Genomic DNA, 19,797 nt, shown 5'->3' with positions numbered 1-19,797 from the left:
CAGGATCGCTCTTTCTTTGTCAATTATTCTCAGCACTGGGTGAAATTCTTTCAGAGCTGCCACCTGTGCAACCATACCGTTCCACTGAGCGCCGGCAGATGTAACCCAAACTTATTTTTGTCTGACGGAGCTAATGCGTTCAGACACAGATCAGGAAATACAGGATGAAGTACTCAGCATTATTCCTGAGCTATCAAATACAACCACCTCATTCTGATCCAAAAATCGTGTAGCTGCTAAACTGCTGCAAGTCTTTTGCTATTGCCAGGGAAGCATCCAGGTGTCCTGAAGGACGTAAGACTAAGAGTCAGCTTCCAAAAAACTTGTATTAAGCCTTTAAAAAAATTCCATGTTTCACCAGGGATGCTTTGTGAAGTACTCCCAGCGCTCTCTAATCCTCTGCCTCCTCTTCAACTGCAGAAAATACTTCTCGGTGGCAAAGCTCAGCAGGAATGCAGATGAGGACCAAAACACCTCCTGCTCAGGACTGATCTCCAACGAAATTATTTGCCACTCATTGTGCACAGTATGGTAAGGGGCGGGGGTGGATTAATCAGTTTATCTAACAAAACATGACTATTGCTGAGGAATAACAACGCAGAAGTTAATTATTATGCATTAATTCCTTAAGCTCTAATGTTGTGTTTCACCTACTGGATACTGATCTGATTCAGTGATGCAAGCACAGCTCACGATGTTTAGATTTGTACCTCTGTAAATGAAAATGCAAAGCAAAAATACTGCTTTCATGTTGATACTCAAAAAGAAGGTTCCACTCAGCCAACAACTTAGAGCCCTCCACTTCAGTTCAGTCAGTGAATGAGAAAAACAACTCCTCCGTTGTTGAGGCGAGACAGGACAGACTGAATTGTTGGTGAGAAAGGACAGAGCAAAGCTGTTAGTGGCCGTTCTCCACCAGAAGCACCCACACTTGATCAAAGCATGCAAATTTTCTTTCTCAAAATACAATATTTCCCTGCATTGACTTTATTATGTTGCATTGCTTTCCTCTGTTACAGATCCCACACTGAGCTGGAACGGGAACGTGTTCTCGTTGTGCAGACACGCAGGACAGAACGTGTATCTCCCCAAGGAGTGGTTGCAAAGTCACAGTGAGTGTGATCAGCCAGTTACGGTTGCTGTGTTACAGAATCATAGAATCACAGAAGGGTTTGGGTTGGAAGGGACCGTTAACGCCCACCCAGTGCCACCCCCCTGCCAGGAGCAGGGACATCTCCAACCAGATCAGGTTGCTCAGAGCCCCGGCCAACCTGGCCTGGAATGTTTCCAGGGATGGGGCATCCACCATCTCTCTGGGCAACCTGGGCCAGTGTTCTACCATCCTCTGTAAACAATTTTTTTCCTAATATCCAATCTAAATCTACCTCCCTTTATTTTAAAACCATTACCCCTTGTCCTGTCACCCCAGGCCCTGCTGAAGAGTCTCTCCCCACCTTCCCTGCAGCCCCCTTTGGGCACTGGAAGCCGCTCTGAGGTCTCCCCGGAGCCTCCTCTTCTCCAGGCTGAGCAGCCCCAGCTCTCCCAGCCTGGCCTCACAGCAGAGGGGCTCCAGCCCTCTCAGCATCTGCGTGGCCTCCTCTGGACCCTCTCCAACTGCTCCACGTCCTTCTGACGTTGGGGGCTCCAGAGCTGGACGCAGCGCTGCAGGGGGGTCTCACCAAAGCAGAGTAGAGGGGGAGAATCCCCTCCCTTGACCTGCTGGCCACGCTGCTGGGGATGCAGCCCAGGGTGGGGTTGGCCTTCGGGGCTGCAAGGATGCATTGCTGGCTCATGTTGAGCTTCTCATCCACCAATCTATGGATTTGTCCACTGGCCTATGGATAACCAGGATGGTTGCTCTACAGCACCTAACAACTAATGAAACAATGATTATAGTCAAAGAAACTCAAATCCATATTTCATATGGTCCACTTTTCAGAAGCGCCTTAGTGCCACTGAAAGCTGAGGGACTTTGTTTTTTAAAGCTCCTGGGAATTAACGCGACAGAATTTTACTCTAAACCCTCCACACTGACTCACGAGAGAGACGTTTGGTAAAAAGAAACAAAACCCCGCCTAATGTTTGGATTCAGGTAAACCCGCTCCTGACAAGCATGGTGTACCTCTCAAAAAAGTGAGGTTTGTTTCTCCTCCGGCTAAAGCGTGCAGATTTCACCCACGGAGCTGTCAGTGCCTGCGGCTGGAATCACCTTTATTGACAGTAGCTAAGAATCAGATCCTTTCTTCTTATAGAAAAGCCCTCTCCTGCTTCAGATGTGAACTTAGTTCATCACATCACACACAATGGGTTAGCCTTTAAAAAAATTAAGCACTGGATGTGAATTTTAAATGCTTCGCCCTGATAAATGAGCAAAGGGAAGTAAATTCCAGCCTCAGGTCAACCTTACTGCTTCTCACAGAAGCTGCAACTCAGATTCACAGTACGATCAGGACGTAGCTCTGACAATCTGAACTCCAGAAGGAATTTTGGAGAATATTTGCGCTAGGATTATTAGCGGCCTCCTAACAGGGGTTCACTCTATTGTTTTGTGGGGTTTTTTTAAGGTAAGTAACTATTTCCTTCCAGAAATAACCAGAGCTGCAGGAAGCACGCAGCACAACTGACGCTAAGTCATCAATTTTGCAGCGTTACGTCAGAATATTTGAAATGGTATGGGTGAATTTTCCTGTGTGTCACTCATGGTCTGTCTGATCAAGGAGGAATTCTGATTATCCCACTTGTTTCACTACACTACACGGAAAGCAATAACCACATAGTAAAGAGACAATGCATATCCATCTCATTTATGATTCCTCTCCTAAGGAATTGGACGATTTGTCTGAAATTTCAAGGAAATTTCTCTGGTAGGCACCTTCCTCCATTTTTATGGATATTCCATCAAAAGAATGATCCATAGATTGTACAGCTGAAAGTGTAATTGGAAAAACAAAACAAAAAAAAAACAAAAAAACCAACAAAACTTCAGATAATCAGGAGAAAAAAAAAAAGCGTTACATACGTACATTAAGGATTACTGCTAATTATCCAACATCAAACACAAAGCTTACTGGGTTCTTCACGTCACAGCGCAGCAAGCTACCACTAGCAACAGCGTTAGGAAGCAGTAAGACACTGCGACACTACGTCCTCCTGATCGCTGCAGGGCGCGGGGAACCGCTCTAGTGCCCAGCTACCCATCGGGCTCAGACTCCTCTCACAGCGGGAAACGCCAGGATAATTCTTACCACTTTTCATTTTTAAGGGTGCAACCATGCGTCAATGGTGGTAAAACAGACATGTGAGAGGAAGACGGACAGACAACATGAATATAGCTTGCCACACAGAGGGTAACAGCATTCTGTTTTCAAAAATTACGTTGCAGGGGGCGGGGGAAGCTCTGTAATAGTGCAAAGCCTGCAGCCTGCAACGCATGGTCATTTTGGTTCCTGAAAACAACCAGGTCCGTGAATGCCAGCACGCCACGCACAGTAAACTTAACTATCTAAGTTTAACTAGAGTGTTAACTTTACTGCGCTGAACTATTCCATTTCATTCTGTCCTATTGCGTTGAGATACGTTTTCCTTGCAACCACTGGACGTTAAAGCTTTGGTTATAAAACCAGAGGTCGGTTCTGCTGGTGTACGGGCAGATACCAGGAAGCCAAAGTACATCCTTCCGCAGACTAACCTGAGGTACATGCCAGTACAGCATGTGCTTAAAAACATATTCTAAAAAAATAAAATCTCTTTTTTATAACGGTTTAGTTTACAGATGAAAGTTTAAAAGTGTAACATGTATTCCAGAGCACGTTTCTTGTCTCTGTGCTTGTACACTGGTCTGAGCGTGACTGGAACGTGGTTCCTCTGGGGAAGGGGGTGCTCACGCTTACCCGTCCGGTAGAGAATGGGGATGTGGTCGGTGGAGAGCTTGTGCTCGCTGCGCACTCCTATGAGTAGGGGGCTGCCTCGCCTGCAAGAACACATCGAGTTACAAAGACTCATCACCCTCACATCCCACCTGAAGGGACTGTTACTCTCCAGCACAGCAACTGAACTGAACTGAAAAAAAAGATCAAGCTCCTCCCAGGTAAGTTGTTGGTGCTGCCAACATGGGAGGCCATAAGACAGAGTGAAATAATCTCTGAATAAACACAAGGCAAGGACATGAGGAATCTGTCTCAAGTTTAGTGGAAACTCTGCAAGGGTAACTGTAATCCCACGGACACTTGAACCAGGAACGACCGGCTGTTGCCCACTGCACGTATCTACAAACAGCCAGCGGAACCAAAATTCAAAACCTGTGCCGGGCACGCATGCAGTTAAACCAGCCTGACTGATGCGGACGTTTAAAAGTGGAGTAGAAAACCTGAACACCGGGCTGGCCCAACTTTGAGTCAACTGGAGAACTTGTCCAACCGCTGCCACAAATGCAACAACAAAAGAAGAGAGAAAATCATCTCCCTCCAAAGCTCTTGGAACCAGAGAAGCTGTTCCAGACCAGTTGCAATACTACTAAGAAATCTTCAAAACATTTTGGGGAATTTTCTGTTACGATCAATGGAAAACAAGAGAAAGGAAATGAAAACGAGCCACCCTTCCTCAGCACATACAGCGTGATGAGAACAACATCTACTCCATTGTCTTCTAACTTGAGGGAGACAAAAAACTGACATACAGGGTGCATCAAGAATGTTCTCTCCCACGGCAATACTCACCTGGTACCGACCGCTTGACCAGGATAATGAACACTTTTGAACACGAGGGCGAAAGCACCTTCCTGGAACAAGAGAAACACAAACTGTTTATCCTTTCATTTGAGGCCTGGGCCACCATCCCAGGATTCTCAGCACAGAAGCTGCGCCCGTGTTTGTGCGAACAAGAGACACGGAACAGGAGGCTTCACAGCCGTCTTCAGAGCCACCAGAAGCTCCGGGCACCTCAGTCGGGAAGGGTGTCAACCCCTGGGCCCGGGTAGCTTTTCCTCAACCATTCTCCAGGAGGAGAGGCAAGTTCCTGGGTGCAGCTCGGCCAGGACTGAGACGTGGCTGTGCAGCCAAGTTCCCACAAGGGGTCAGCATCTCTTCCAGACGCAGCTTTCGGAGAAGCTTTGGAGCAGGGATTTATTTTCCCTCTGTCCCACACCAGCTCCCACTCCCCGCGCGCTCGCCACCCAACGCAGCAGGGACCGGCTGCCTCGAGATCCTGCTGTGCCCCAAAATGGAGACATTTTTCACATGACTACTGACTAATGTTGAAGGCAAATGAAGGCACGTCTGAGATGAACGGTCAGGAAAGACAAACACGCCTCAGTGCGTGCTGCAGAACGTCCTGTGGCACAGGCACAGGTTCCCCTGGGCTGTACTGCGCAGTCGTTATTTTGTGTGCGTACGTCTGTCTGTCTGCACTGGGGGGTGTCCCTGTCCGTCCCCGTCCCCACCCGCACCCCGCTCCCAGCGTTACCAGCTGCTGGATCACCCTCTCCACCAGGGTGGTGAAGCTGATGTCGTCGCTGTCCCGGTTGTCGTACATGTACTTGACCAGTTTGGCGATGCTCTCCGTGTCCGTCTCCGATTCAAAGTCATAGCCCTTGCTCTCCTGCGGCGACAGCATGCGTTGGGTAACCACCCCCCTGCCTTCCCTCCCCACCTTGCTTTTTCCTTCCTTCCTTCCTTCTCTGTTTTGCTTTTCTTCCTTTCCCTCCTCCCTTTTTCCTTCCTTTGTTCCTACATTACCTTTTCCTTCCTTTCTTCCTGCCTTTTTCTTCTTTCCCTTTTATTCCTCCATTTCCTTTTTTCTGCTTTTAACCTTTTCCTTTTCTCAGGCCTTTCCTTTTGCCTTCTTCCCCACCTTTCCTTCTTCCTCCCCTTTCTTCTTGCCTTCCTTTTTTTCCTTCCTCTTTTTAGCAACCTTCCCTCCTGCCTTTCCTCTTCCTTTTCCCTCTTAACCTTCCTTTTTCCATTCATCCTTCCTTCCTTTATATTTTGCTTTCATCCTTCCTTCCTCCCTTCCTCTTCCTTCTTCTTTCCTTCCCTCCTTCTCTCTTGCTTTTCCTCTCTTCCTTCTATCCTGATTTTCCTTTCTTCCTTTCCTCCTTTCCCTCTCTTCCTTCTTTCCTGCCTTTCCTTTCCCTCCTGCATTTCCTCTCCTTTTTCCTTCTTTTCTGCCTTCTCTCTCCTTTCCTGCCTTTCCTTTTCCCATCCCTCCTTTCCTCTTCCTTCATATTTTTATCTTTCGACTTCCTTCCTGCCTTTTCCCTTTACTTCCCTCCTGCATTTCCTCTCCTTTCCCTTCCTTTCTGCCTTCTCCTCTTTCCTGCTTCTGGGGGAGTGAGTGCAAGAACATGAGTGTGAGTGGAGGAGCGGGACGAGTGGTGGAGTGTGAGTGGTAAGGGAGTGTGAGAATACAAGCGGGGGACTGAGTGGGGGAGTGTGAGAGCAAAAGCGAGCGGGACTGGGCGAATGAGGGAGCGAGTGGGAGTGCGAGCAGGGGAGTGAGCATCGCGCACACACGCACGTACGGCGGGGGTCACTCACCAGGAATTTCCGCAGGTCTTTGTAGTTGGTGATGATGCCGTTGTGGATGACGATGAACTCTGGGGATAGAGGAAAGGCCCCACTCAGCCCTACATCAGCCCCCAACCTGGCAGCCCCCCGTAACACACACAACACGGACCACAGAGCTTTACTGTGCGGAAAGCCATGCTTGGCAGAATCAAGAGAGGAGTTTCACCTCCTGGCGCAACTTCCTCACACTGCCCGACTTGGCGTGGCTGGTCATGGCAGCAGACAGTAACGACCCGGGTGGGACCGGGGCTACTGAGATCCCACAAGGTTTCTGGAGGCACTTGGCAGTTTCCAGCCTGCTGGAAGCAGTTAAACACCCCGCTCCTCCTGCCAGCTTGTCGGTGCTGCTCTGCGGGCGGCTACGCCAAACACTAACCGAGCTGCACGCTGCGGCAGCACAGTCCGGGCCAACTGCCTTGCGTACAGCAGTGATTATGAAAAAACTATCATAAATGTGAAAAAAAAAAAAAAGTACACAAAACTCCATTCCAAAGAATGGCCATGAAAACTCTCACCATCCGGTTTCACTCTGCATTTACCTCCTCCTTGCATTGCAGCCGTGCACCCACTGAACCTCTGGGCATTAATCCCACCCCTTCCCGAGATCATTCACTGCTGCGAACGTACCCCGCCGCCAAAAACGAAGGGCAAACCCCTCCGGCTTCACAGCAACCGGGCTCAGCATCACGCCCTGCAATAAACCCACCGCCCCGGGCGCAGCCAGCCCTCCCTGGGACGCACCAGGCACCGTGGAGGGCAGCAGGCTTTTCCAGCCGCTGCGAGACCCACTGGGGAGCAAACACTCACCGTTGTTTTTGTCCGAGCGTTGCGGGTGGCTGTTGATAGGACTGGGCTCGCCGTGGGTAGCCCAGCGGGTATGGGCGATGCCAAGGTGGACGTCAAACTCGATGTCGAGGTCCATGTCCTGTTGCTCTGCAGCAGAAGCAGGAGAAGTTTTTAGTACCGAAGGGCTGTCCTTACCCCGAAGTCACTGCGGGAGTCTCACCAAGCCTCCGGGGTTCACAAGACAGCAACACTGACAGGAAAAGAGAACCAGCAAATCCGACAAAACATCACGAGTGTTTTCAGGGCATCCAGAACGCAGACGCACACAAGCAACCTCCCTGCATTCCTCACCCCGTCAAAATAAAAAAAAAACCTTTCAAGAAAGGATCCAACCTTGATTTCTCTCTCTGGGGGGCACCTTGCCATCCTGTCACCTGCCGTACGCTGTCAGCCGGGACTGAGCCAGCCCATTTCGTGGTCACATTCCGCTACGGTTAGAAATTCATCACTAACCCTTGCCTCTAGAAAGCACACCGTTAGCATCAGTATTGCTTTGGGAAAGGACACTCCACAAGTATCTCCACGATCTCTTTAAAACTGTATACCCTGCGGTTTTCTTGAGCAGGCAAACACTTCTTCAGAAACATTTTCTGCATCTTCTGTTTCTGTAAAGCATGTAACACCCCGCCTGGCCTTTTCAGTTCCTGGTTTCCTCCACACTAAGATCAGATCTTTCCGCCCTCCTTTTGGATAAACAGCACTCTGCACTGTGAGGTTAACACTGGCATGGGTTAAAAAAAGTGACGTTACAACAACACAGCAGCTCTTGAATGCGCCCTAGAGATCTTGACTCTGAAAAGCATCTTCCCGTTCTCACTGGGCTTACCCGTGTTCCACACCCAACAACTTCGTGTTTCTTTGCATTCTGCACAGGTTTTATGAACTTAACGGTTACAGCATGGAATATAAAGAGGCAGAAACGGATGTGGAAGACCTCACTCTCTGTGTTCTCATCAATTTGACAGTTACACACATACATCAGCGCTTTCCTGAAGCCAGCTGCTCAGCCCATCGCTACTGGGATGGACTGCTTTAGTTGGGACAAGCTGTACATATGAAAATTTGATAATTATCTCCCAGTAACTCCCCTTTCCCCAGTTTAAGGAGTATTTTGTTTGGGGTTCTGTTAGGTCTGTTTTCTAAACTGTACTTCAGGGTTATTTTGTTTTAATAGCATGTGATTCATTTGTCTTGAGAAATCAGGACTTCTCTGTAACTTCCTGACAACATCGGCAGGATCCCTGGGTTCTTCACGGGACACATGCGGGTGTTTACACCCCTGGCACTTCGTACAGTTATTTGGAAATACAGTGATCCTGGGTAAAACAAGTGATATGCAAAACACAAATGAGAGGACATTTCAAGGAAAGGGAGCAGGCAAAGACCGAAGGGGAAATACGTACTGTGAACCTCCTCGTCCAGAGCCTTCACTTTCCCCTTCTGTTTGATAAGCTGGATTTTGCAAGCATTAGCTTCCCAGTCCTTGTCATTTCCGCCATCGATTCCCACACCTAAGCACCGCCACAGAATAGGAAGAAAGAGAGTGCAGAAAGTATATTTTAAAAAGTGCACAAAGTATATTAAAAAGTGCAGAAAGTATATTACAGTATTTTACGCAAACAATTACTGCTGATTTTTTACAAAATAATAATCCAAACCTCTGACCACATGATCACAGGCACATCCAACTTGCATTTCAGCTTTCTTCCAAAGCAGAAGACGGTAGAAACCATTCACAAACACACCATAAAAATCATCATTTACAAGCAAAAAATTCAAAAAAGAACCACTGTTTCTTGGAGAGAACTACCTGCAGAATCATAGCCTCTGTACTCCAGTCGCTGGAGCCCTTTGATGAGGGTCTCCAGGATCTCCCGTCTTGTCCGGGGAACATGGTAGTTCAGGTAAGCAAAGATGCCTGCATGGGGGAAAAGAGCAGAAACTTAGAACAAGGAACAGAGGAAACTGTATGTGCCATCTGCTTAGTACGTGCACTAAGTTAAAACTCACACAAGCTTTGTACCGAGCACCACCGCGTTCGCAGCTTTTCCTTACCCCACCTGAGGTCCAAAGGAGGTGTCGCTAGCATTTAAGAGATCAAAACTAACCACAAAGTGCCACCATCCTTCTCGTGACACTGAAAGCAACCGCACAGGACAAGCTCGGCCGTGACGGGAGAAATAATTTCCACATGAGCTGGACTTAGGCGACAGAATGAGCTGTCAGGATACAATGCAGTGGACAGGAAGCTAATCACTCCAGAGGAAAAACTGCAGGTTCACTAACACTGAGCTTTGCGTGCTGAAGAACCATCTTCTAAAGGAACTCTTTCTTGAATAGCTTTCTAAGTTCCTCCTACAGATTCACTAAGAAAAAAAAAAATTATTTAACTCACGCAAACTAACATCCTCAAACTAATGGAGCTATTTTTCCTGTGGGCTGCAAAGGAAGAAAAATTGCTGCTTCTATTTTTAAGCAGTGAGGGGGACACACAAATTCCTAGATCTCTAGTGCCAACTACGGCTCTACGTCAGAAAGTTTTCCTTTGGTGCCACCATGAAGCAGTAGCATCAGAAGACATTTACTGGATGCCAGAAATATCTGTACTGGAAATCCACCACTTCAACCTGTCTAACGCTTTAAAGGAGAAAAATATCCATCTGGAATAAAAGCAAGGCAGGTTTCACACAAGCATCCATGTCTGTAAGTGACTGGCCATTCAAGATTTGTAATTTGAGAAACTTCATCAAAACCTCTTGAGGAGAACAGAGTTCAGCCGCACACACACAGAAGCAAGGTCCTGTTAAAGGCATCCCAAATCTTTGCTTTTTTCCTGGCAGTACTGCCACATAGCCTGCCTCACAGCTCCCAAACTTTTACTCACATGAAAAAATTGTACCTTCAAGATGATTTTTGGAACACGTACCATTCTGTTTGCACACAGATTATTTTAAAGAATGTTTTAAAAACTTCATTCTGAAGCTGTTTGTGTTTTGGAATTAAACTGAATAACCCAAAGCCTTCTGATGTCTTAATTTATAAGTAGAAATAAGGGCTATTCAGAGTCGATGGAGCTGAAACATTTACAAGGGACTTTTTAGCCTGAGCAGGGACAACAGGGTCGTATGCAACCATACCCCATGCTGACACTCTCCCATTCCTTCTCCCTTCTCCACCAACTTTGGCTACGGGTCTCAGGACAAGTTTGTCATTATGCTTCACACCTTCCCATTCCCAAAGCACCAGCATGAGAAGTTACGGCTCCCTGCAGTTCTACTGCAAAAACAGCACACGCCTCACTTATTTTCTTCCATATTGCTAAAAAAAATAATTAGATGCACGGTCTATTGTTCCTCTTTCTTAAAACACCTAGTCAGATGAGGGGAAGGGGGGAGAGGAAGGAGCTTTTCAGTTGGTTCTTCAGTTTCTACCTTCATTTCCCCCAAAACCCAAAGCCTTTTCTGATACCGCTTGCAAGACTATCAGGACCAAGTTTATAAAAACCTGCAGTTTCACTTCCATTGCTCCTGACGTCCCAAACCAACCACACACACAGGCCTGCTGCTGTCATCTCCTGATGGCATTTGTTCAACTTGAACGTTGGCTCCCGTAACTACACGGACAGGGCGAGGTCCTCCTCCACAAACTTGGCAATCCATAGCTCAACTGATAATAAAACCCTGCCAGCGGTTAACAACCTCTGCTGTATTTCAAAAGCCTCCTCTGAGGGATACTTCCCCCACGCTCTCAGTCTCCAAATCCTCCTCCCCACCCTTCTGGCAAAAAAAAAGCAAAAAAAAAATTTTCCAATTTGAGAGACTTAGTTCACGCTGTTTCTAAAAACTGCATTCTTCAGGCAAACAGCGATCTCCCTGTTTACAAGTGAACTGGCTCCAAATAGCTGTCATCCAGGCTGAAGGACAGCACATTTCGGATATATCCTGGACGCCCAGAACCCTTTACGTGACTTCCAGGTCTTATGATGGAGTACAACGCAAACTGCTTTATTAGCAGCCAGCTGGAAAAGCCCCTCTCTCCATATTTACCAGGAACCTCCCAGATACCCAGTGCAGCATTACACGTGAAAATAAGGGGTGTGTACCACAAAGCAGAGAAAACAAGCACACGAGATCTCTTTAAAAAGGCAGGCTGGCTTCCAGCAGCTCCCGACACGTCCCTTTCCACCAAAGCCACCTACCACGGCATCCAAAGTAAAGCTACTTCAGAAGGCATAATTATAACCAGCACGAGTAATTACAGAAGCAGGAATGCTGCTCACCTTTTTCCAAATTAGCTAAATAACTTCAGAGCTGAAACCTTTCTCCATGTTTTATGCACCCTGGAAGCACATGCTAAGGGTCCTGTTCCCACCCAAACCCTGGAGCCTTCTCCCTCTGTTTGACGGCGCCGGGCAGCCCCTCGCTCTGGCGTCAGCTGGGCCCATCGAACAGCTCTCTGCGCGGCCCTTGGCGGCACCTCAGCTATCTCGCTGCGGCATAACCAGTCCCACTCAGGCGTACAGCTACCTGGTAAATCGCTCCACTACCACAGCACACCACCAAAGGCCACTCAAGTGGGTTACGCTCTTTTGAGCAAACGGGGAGCGATGACGAGCGGTAAGGTGCTCCGGAGTCTCAGTGCCAGGCTGGCCACAGCGAGACAGCTCCTGGAAGTCCTTTCCAGTGAACAGCAGCAGCGTGAGAGGCACAAGAGCCCCATTGACGGGAGCACAGAGGAGGCCTTCTTCACCGGCAGGGCGTCCCGCTGAGCGACTGCGGGGCAAAAAAGGAACAGGATGTCTAGCTGGCATGCTCAGGGTGAAACAGAGCCTCGGCGAAGTTTGGGGAAGGAACTGCATGCAAAAGGTACGACACCTACAGCCAAGAAGGGAGGAGAGAAGAGGACTGTAGGAATACATCGCATCTTGGCTGCCCATCAGCCACTCCAGGCCTCCCCGACCAAGAGGCGCATGAAGGCAGTCCTCCTCCGTGCCGCAGGGATCAGGCATCACCCTGTAACGCCGCCAGGCACACAGCTACAAAAATCCCTGCTTGTCTCCAGGCCCTGACACCATTTTAAACGAGGGGATTTTCCACTGAAGGAGCCTGGGCTGCCCAAGGCCCTCATCCCAACGGCCCCGCAGAATGCAGAGAGCGCACGCCCCCTCCCACACGCCCAATCAACACGTCTGTAACTGGTAAAAGAGACACAGCCCAGAGGGGTGGGGGACACCGCAGAAACACCGCAGCGTCCGCTCAAAGCCCCCGTGAAGTGCACAGCACCTTCCAGACAGACGCCTGGTGCCCCAGCAAGGCCATTAAAATGAAGTCCTCCACACGAAAAAAAGTCTCACGCAATAGACGGGCACAATTATTCCACTCAGTTTCCCATTATAAAATATTCTTCTAAAAGTGAATTGATCATTTCAGTCTCCATCCTGCTTCTGGCATAAGGACTGCAACTTATTCTGAACCAAAAAAATGGCTTAAAACCAGAACTATGTCCCTTTAGGCAGGGGCTGACCTTAGACATCTCCGTTAAATCTGAATCCAAACCAGAGGGGGGCTTGAAATGTTATTTTCTCTGCACATTTTAACAACTTCAGCCACACCCGAACTAAAAAAAAAAAAAGCAAACAAAAAACAAACAACCAAAAAAAATCAAACCCCAAAATCAACAAACCAAAAATGGATTCCTTGTCACAGATCAGAACTGCTGCAGCGTACAACAAAATGCCATCTACTGAATGGGCACCAAGTATTAACCGACCTCCCCCAGGAAGGGATGGCTCCTCTGGAACAGACTGAAAAGCACCAGTGTTCATTTCTGCTTGTGCTGTAAACAAACAGAAAACATCTCTCTACAAAGGAGCCAACTTGGCATTTATCTCAGGCATTGGAAAAAAATCTATTAACTACAGAACAATGATATTAACATTATTCATGAGGACTGTGAAAAAAATCTGAATCTAACGCTAAGAATGCCAGAAAAAAAAAAACCCAAACCCCAAGGAATTCAGTGCTCCTTATCAGAAAACACAGAGACCATGAAAAGCGAGTCAACTAAACGAAATTCAAATAAAGTCTTGACGCTGCAAAACATGTGGACACACTCTTCAAAAAAGATGGCCATGTAAACAACGGGAAATTCCGATTTAATTCAGTTCAGCTTTTTGACAAGAAAATAGTTGGACTGATAACAGAGACACCACCATGGAAATAAAATTCTAGGAACTCCCTTGTGATCGACACATTTTACAAATGAGAAGGCAAGTCAGACAAGCAGGTTTAAAATTCACCTTAAAGGAATCAGAAAAAAAAATAGAATAATATGTAAAAATGATGCATAATTAAAGTAAAAAATGGGACAATAAGGCTGGTGAAAACGAACACGAGTCTTCCTAAACGCATGACTTACTAATCTGTAAGCTAAAATCAAATATTGGAAGGTTTATTATCCATTTATGACATTTGTTCACAATGAATTATGTGCAAATGACAGTTTCATTTACTGGAAATACTTTCAAATGCATTTCATTGTCTCTTTTTCAAACATCCCATAATGATGTGATTCTTCATAGCTGGAGAAAGTTTCAATCCACATTTAAAAACCAACATTTTTACCGGCTCTACCCTAAAAGTTGGATTATTCAGGAATATATGAGCAATCACATCTTGTAATCGCTTCCATTTTTAAGTACAATTCCACCGCCCTTGACAGAAGCACTGATGAGAAAAAAAAAGAAAAAAAAAAGGCCCAAAGCACCGCATGCTTGTTACGCTTCACTGATCTAAGTGTGTTTTTTGAAAAAAGTGTTTATTTCTCCCAGCAGCCACCAACAGGGGCTCTGCAGATTCAATTTTGCTCTGGAATTACACCTCAAGCCTCCGGTCCCATCCACGTAAACGTACAGCACGGAGCGGTGCTGCGCCGAGCCGAAGGGCACTCAGGTGATACTCACGTCCCAGCTCGGCGCAAGGCCCTGGCCGTTCAAGAAAATAACCTCTTTTTACTCAAAAGCTGAACAAAGGGTCACTTCATCCAGCTACAAAACGTAGCCTCCTCCGAGGTGGAACGTGGCAGACGTGGGATGGCACACAGCAACTCGACCTTGCAGTTTAGACCGTAAAAGACCTCTCTTCCGCACGCCACAGACACGGTTTTCTCCAAATCACAACGCCTTGTTAAAGCCTTGTTCTCTCCCTCCCCGTGCCTGCACTCAGATCAATCTACATGGCTCAGAAGATGAAAAGACACGAACTGCACAGATCTTTACAGCTGCTCGAAGGCTTCCATGAGGAGCGCTCTGTCACAAAGCGCCAATTTTTCTGTCAAAGTGACAATTCAGTTAAATCACAACAGTCAATGGAAACATGTTGGTTTTGAGGAAATTCCAAGGCAAATCTAGCAAATTTCCATCAGGGTCCCATCTGCTCCACCCCCAGCTTAGCCCCCTCGCCAGCCTAGATGCCAGGTGCTGAAAATGCAGAAATCTTGAAGTCCAAGCAGAATGTTCCTGAAACCAAAGCACTGTGAGTTTCGGGTCCCTAACAGACACGAAAAGGGGAGCTCTGGCTTCACCTCAACTTTCGCATTCAGACACCATTCCACGCAAGAGTTCCTCAGTAATAACGCCACACCTGCCCTCTGTAACCCACGCTCCGGAGCCAGCCAGAAAGAGGAAGTATTAGAGAAAACCAGGATCTGTGAACGACATTTAATTACACTACCTCGACAGCCTTGAGTTGGCACTGTTCGAGGTGACATACGTGCTACGTGAAACCAAAAAACCACACCCTGTGAACTTCACTCTAGTCCAGCACTGTTAATAATCGTGAGCTCCCAGCTAAAATAAGACAGCAGCAAGCACACTACAGGAATTTATATCTGACAGGCTCAGAAAACACAATACCCCTGGCTGGAATACACTAATGTACCTCAGGAGTTGACACTAATACGCTTCAGGATTAGAAGAGCAGCCACACCATACAACACAATAAAACATTCCAACCAGTAACGCGACTCGGGACTTTGCACACACAAACTTGTCCAAAGCATGTCAGCTTATCATACAATTCTTGAATCACACTAAGACCTACCACATAAGATGTGTTGCATGTATTTCTCTGAAGTGAAATATCTCTAACAATAAACTTTAGAACATAAAACACTTCCTTTCTCACAGGTTTGCCTTAAAAACCTGATCTGGTGAGATCTGCAGAACAGTATTCAGCTGCTTGCGAAACTCAACTCTTCGAATCCATTTTTGACATTCAAGCACAAAACCTAGGCGTTCTTAACGACAGCTACACGAAGAATTCCCCAGAAACAGCTGGCAGATTTTAACAGAATAGCATTTTTACCAAATGGACGCTCATTATGTCTACTGTGCACAGTCACTAAAATACTCTTCCTGAGAACTTCATTTTCCTGTGACCTTTTTGGTGCTCGTGCTCCTTTATTTCATGGTAAGTTCACAGGCAAATGAAATGAATCACACTTCCAGGTAAGAATAAATTCTCTCCTCCAGTGTCTTGAATACGTGAAGTTACTCAGGAATAGCTTCTCCTAATCCTTTTCCCACAACAGTAGAAAAGCCTTCAGGCTAGGTTTACTGGGGGATTTACAAATTCCTTTATACCACACCGTATGCTGTTAACACCATTGCAACAGACGATGCCATCAGTACATCCCCTTGGCAATTCCAAAGAATTCTTTTTCCTGGTGATGACTATTAGGACTCAAGTCTTCAACAAATCCGATGCAGACATAATATATGTGACAGACTGGGAAAAGTGAGAAAAATACTTTTCTTCCAAGTGGAGCAGGGGAGACACCAGGGAGTAACACCAAGTTCTAACGCAGACACTCATGGTAGCACAGAACAAAGCCCCAGAACCGATGCTCAAAACCCACTGGAGACAGCTCCTGCTATTTGCTGCCCAGCGGCTCGGCGAGGTGGAACACCGTGCCAACGCGAGTACCCAAACAAGGCTAATTCTGTGCAGTTTGAACGAGCGCAAGGTCAGAAAGCAGCAGGCTATCATTATTATGTCTGCAAGCTGTACATGGGAGAGTTTTACGTTCAAGTCATCAAGTCCACGCTGGGCAAAAAGCAAAGCAGAAAAACACTCACCTGATGAGGAACCACATTTGTCCACCAGATGCTTCTTTTACCAGCCACCCACACAGCCCTCTCCAGCTAAAAATGACAAGGTTTCTCCCGTTTAGAGTAAAAAACCAGCACATTAATTGTAAGGACTAATTCTGGGCAAGAGCCACCACTCCGTACTTCACAGAAAGGGGTACACCAGGGGTACACAGGGTATTTCAGCAGGCGGGAGGGCAGTCCCCACGGATGTACCTGCAACCCTAAAACCTGAAACTCAAGCCCTCCTTAAGCCCGTTTTTATCGTCAGTAATACACCACCTAAATCCTCAAATCCCTTTTTGTTGTTAAAAACTGTCACGGCACACAACAGGTTTACTTATTTGCAGAACAGTTTATTGAGCCTGGCTGCCTTGAAAAACCTGTTTTCCAGACTATTTCGTAGATGCCATTGAACTGGTTTGGTACATTCAGACCAAAGCACGCCCCACTTATAACCGGCTAAGTCTTCAAACTGCAAGCGTGTCGTGCATACCAAGAACAAAACCTATTTTTCACCAACACTATTAAAAACAAAACCCCATCACATCTACGCAGGAGATCTGTCATTTACGCTAGGCACCAAGAAACTGAACTTTGAGACTACCTTCCTCTACCTGTCAAGCGGCACAAGCACACCAGATTACGGACTTTGTAACCTGAACATCAGGTTATCAGTACGCTGAAAACATCGTGTTGGTAATTTCCACCTTCGAGCTGTCACAGGGAGAATGCAGACAACAATAGCAGCATTGTCAACTTTTTTAGAAAAAAAATTCTCATCTTAATAACTACCTATCTGAGGTGAGCTGGATAAAAATCTGAATGTGGACTGTGTACCCATCAGACAGCGCAGGAAGATAAAGCAACGTAAATCCTGACTTACAGTTCTCTTACAGAGATGTCCTCTGGAGACTCATACAAGCAACCAGGCCTGCACAGCTGTTGCTACACTGCCTAACACGGGTACTCAGACCTTGCAGAGGCCACAGCGCTCAGAGCCCTCTCTACTCCAAGATGTAGACTACTGTCACTTCAGTTCGCAGAGACAATTAAGTCTCGTTAGTGTAAGTACCTCCGCGCCAGCTCCACCTATTTGTGACACGTGCAGGACTATCTGAGGGGGCAACACCTCAACTCGTTCGCCTCGTTCCTCTGCTGGAGTCTACTGCTGCTGCACAGAAAAAAAGCCCAAACTGTCCCTGCAATTAATGTTTCCTAACATGAGCTGAGACCACTGTCAATTTTGTCTTGTGCTCACCAGCCAGACCGCGAGCGGCAGCGGCGGAGGAGGCCGTATTCCTTCGTTTCTGCCAGCTGCGCCCAACCACAAGTCATGAGAGCTCATGTGGTAGCACCCTTGGACTCTAAACAGTTCTCCTCCTATTCCCTACAAAAACCTTCGCCGTCTGCAGCCACGCACTTCCTGCATTCGGAAGCTCTTCGATATCCAAGGCTTATTTTTCCGTATTAACGCGCTCAGTTAACGCTCTCCTCAATTTCACTGTACCTCTGGGTCCCAGAACAAAGCTCAACAACAGAGCCAATAACGCTTGATGCTTTTCTTACTGTTTCATAAAATGTTTCAATATCCAAGATGAAATTTGCTTATATCTAAAAGGGGAGAAACACATTAAATCTTGAGCGTAACTAAGTAACTACCCGCAGAACCGCCAGGGCTTATTGCAGTTAAAAGACAAAGAGCAGAATGTTAATCTCGCACGCTGCAAAGGCTGGGCCTCAAATAAGGCAAGCACGAGGTACCAAACCATGCCCATTCTTGCAGCAAGCTATTTATAATAATAATTATCCCTTCTATTCTTAGCTTTGCTCCACTTTGCACCGTTAACACAAATTAGCGTAGTGTTAAATGTGAGCTGAAGTACGAATTTCTGATTGATTCTTCGTAGTGCTCCACAGACTCGACAGTTTGGAGGTGATACGGTTCCACCCCAGTTCAGTTTCATAAAAACAAATAAAGCAATGGCAACTTGCACATCAAGTATAAAAGCCACAGTCCTCCTTAGAGCATCATTTGAATTTTAGACATAAAAATACAGAAAAAAAAAAAAAAGACGGAAATGTGAATAAATAAATAGGAAGAGCCAATAGATCACTGTTGCACAAATTCCCATGGAAAAACATGAAGCTGACGTGACAGAAAGAGGAAGAGAAAGGATAAATTACATTCCTGTGTCCAAAACACGAGGTAGAGCATTGAACTAGCATGGCAAACAGGAGCGGAAAGCAGCGAGGTGACCGTGGAGAACAACCCTCGCTGGCTTGTGCTCCAGCTCACCCCGTTCCACACAGGGCAGCTCCGCTGGGGTCCGACCAGGCGAGATGAGCTGGTGCACGACCCTGCAACCGACACCTGTAAGCCTCGTTTAAACCAATTTACCTGCCTGCCTCACAGCCTACGTCGAGTGAACTCGAATCGCTGCCTGAGCATCCACATCGGAAGGTGTAATGCCTAAAAAATAACAATCAACAGCGCTTTTCCGCTAAAAGTGGGAGTGGTTATTCTCATGCTTTGAAACGCTACCGGTGAAACCCAGATCCCTTTCCTGTAGCATTCACCAGGGCTCAGGCTCCTAAATCACTTCGTGGCTTTTGAAAGCCCACCCGCACCAGAGCGGGAGCGTCACCACCCTCAGCACCACCCGCCACCGAGCCAAAACCCACCAACAGCACCCAGCGCGCCGAGGAAACGGCGTGTTTGCATCGCCATCGTGCCTCGCGCGCACCGAGGGCGCTGGCCTTTCGCACGGTCCGGCCACATTCGCACGCAATTTTGGGAGAATCTGCCCTTCTGCGTTATTAATACGCCGCAAGACGCCTCCCCCGCATAAACGCACGCGGACCGCAGACCGGACGATGACACCTGCGGGTAACGGAGACGGGGCCCCTTCTCGCTACAGCCCAGGCGACGCACAACCGGCCGGCCCCTTTTTTCCCACCCAAACCGGCCGGGGTGCCCCGCGGTGCCCCGCCGCGGCGCGGCACCAGCCGGCCTAGCGCTGCTCCTTCGGCGTGCGGGGCGGAGAAGCAGCGCAGGGACCCGGCCCCCGCGCCGCCCGGCTGCCCCTGTCCCACAGCCGCGGGATGCGCTGCGGGACTCCCCGCCCCGCCCCGCGCCGCCCTTACCGCACATGGTGCGCTCCCCTCCGCGGCCGCGCTGGCTCTGCGCGCCGCGGCCTCCCCGCACCTCCCGCACCGCGCCGCCCCCCGGCGGGGGCC

General features: G+C 47.7%; 1 protein-coding gene across 3 annotated transcripts in view; it reads right to left on the bottom strand.

Annotated features, from left to right (window-relative positions):
- GFPT1 (glutamine--fructose-6-phosphate transaminase 1) overlaps window positions 1–19,797 on the bottom strand; it is a 44,070-nt gene that overhangs the window by 21,124 nt on the left and 3,149 nt on the right. Inside the window, exons 1-8 of one of the 3 annotated variants that reach the window (XM_086767888.1) lie at window positions 19,705–19,785; window positions 9,220–9,327; window positions 8,813–8,920; window positions 7,371–7,496; window positions 6,534–6,592; window positions 5,461–5,595; window positions 4,716–4,777; window positions 3,891–3,970 (exon numbers count right to left, since the gene is read on the bottom strand). In XM_086767888.1, the coding sequence (XP_086624014.1) occupies window positions 3,891–3,970; window positions 4,716–4,777; window positions 5,461–5,595; window positions 6,534–6,592; window positions 7,371–7,496; window positions 8,813–8,920; window positions 9,220–9,327; window positions 19,705–19,711 (685 nt within the window). In that variant the 5' untranslated portion in view covers window positions 19,712–19,785. Of the gene's footprint in view, window positions 1–3,890; window positions 3,971–4,715; window positions 4,778–5,460; window positions 5,596–6,533; window positions 6,593–7,370; window positions 7,497–8,812; window positions 8,921–9,219; window positions 9,328–19,704; window positions 19,786–19,797 lie in introns of those variants that run through there. The other 2 variants (XM_086767890.1, XM_086767889.1) reach the window with 2 other exon arrangements.

This window comes from Chlamydotis macqueenii, chromosome 27, assembly GCF_036417535.1.
Source record: "Chlamydotis macqueenii isolate bChlMac1 chromosome 27, bChlMac1.mat, whole genome shotgun sequence".
Taxonomy (NCBI): Eukaryota; Metazoa; Chordata; class Aves; order Otidiformes; family Otididae; genus Chlamydotis; species Chlamydotis macqueenii.
This window is presented reverse-complemented; position numbering and strand designations above follow the sequence as displayed.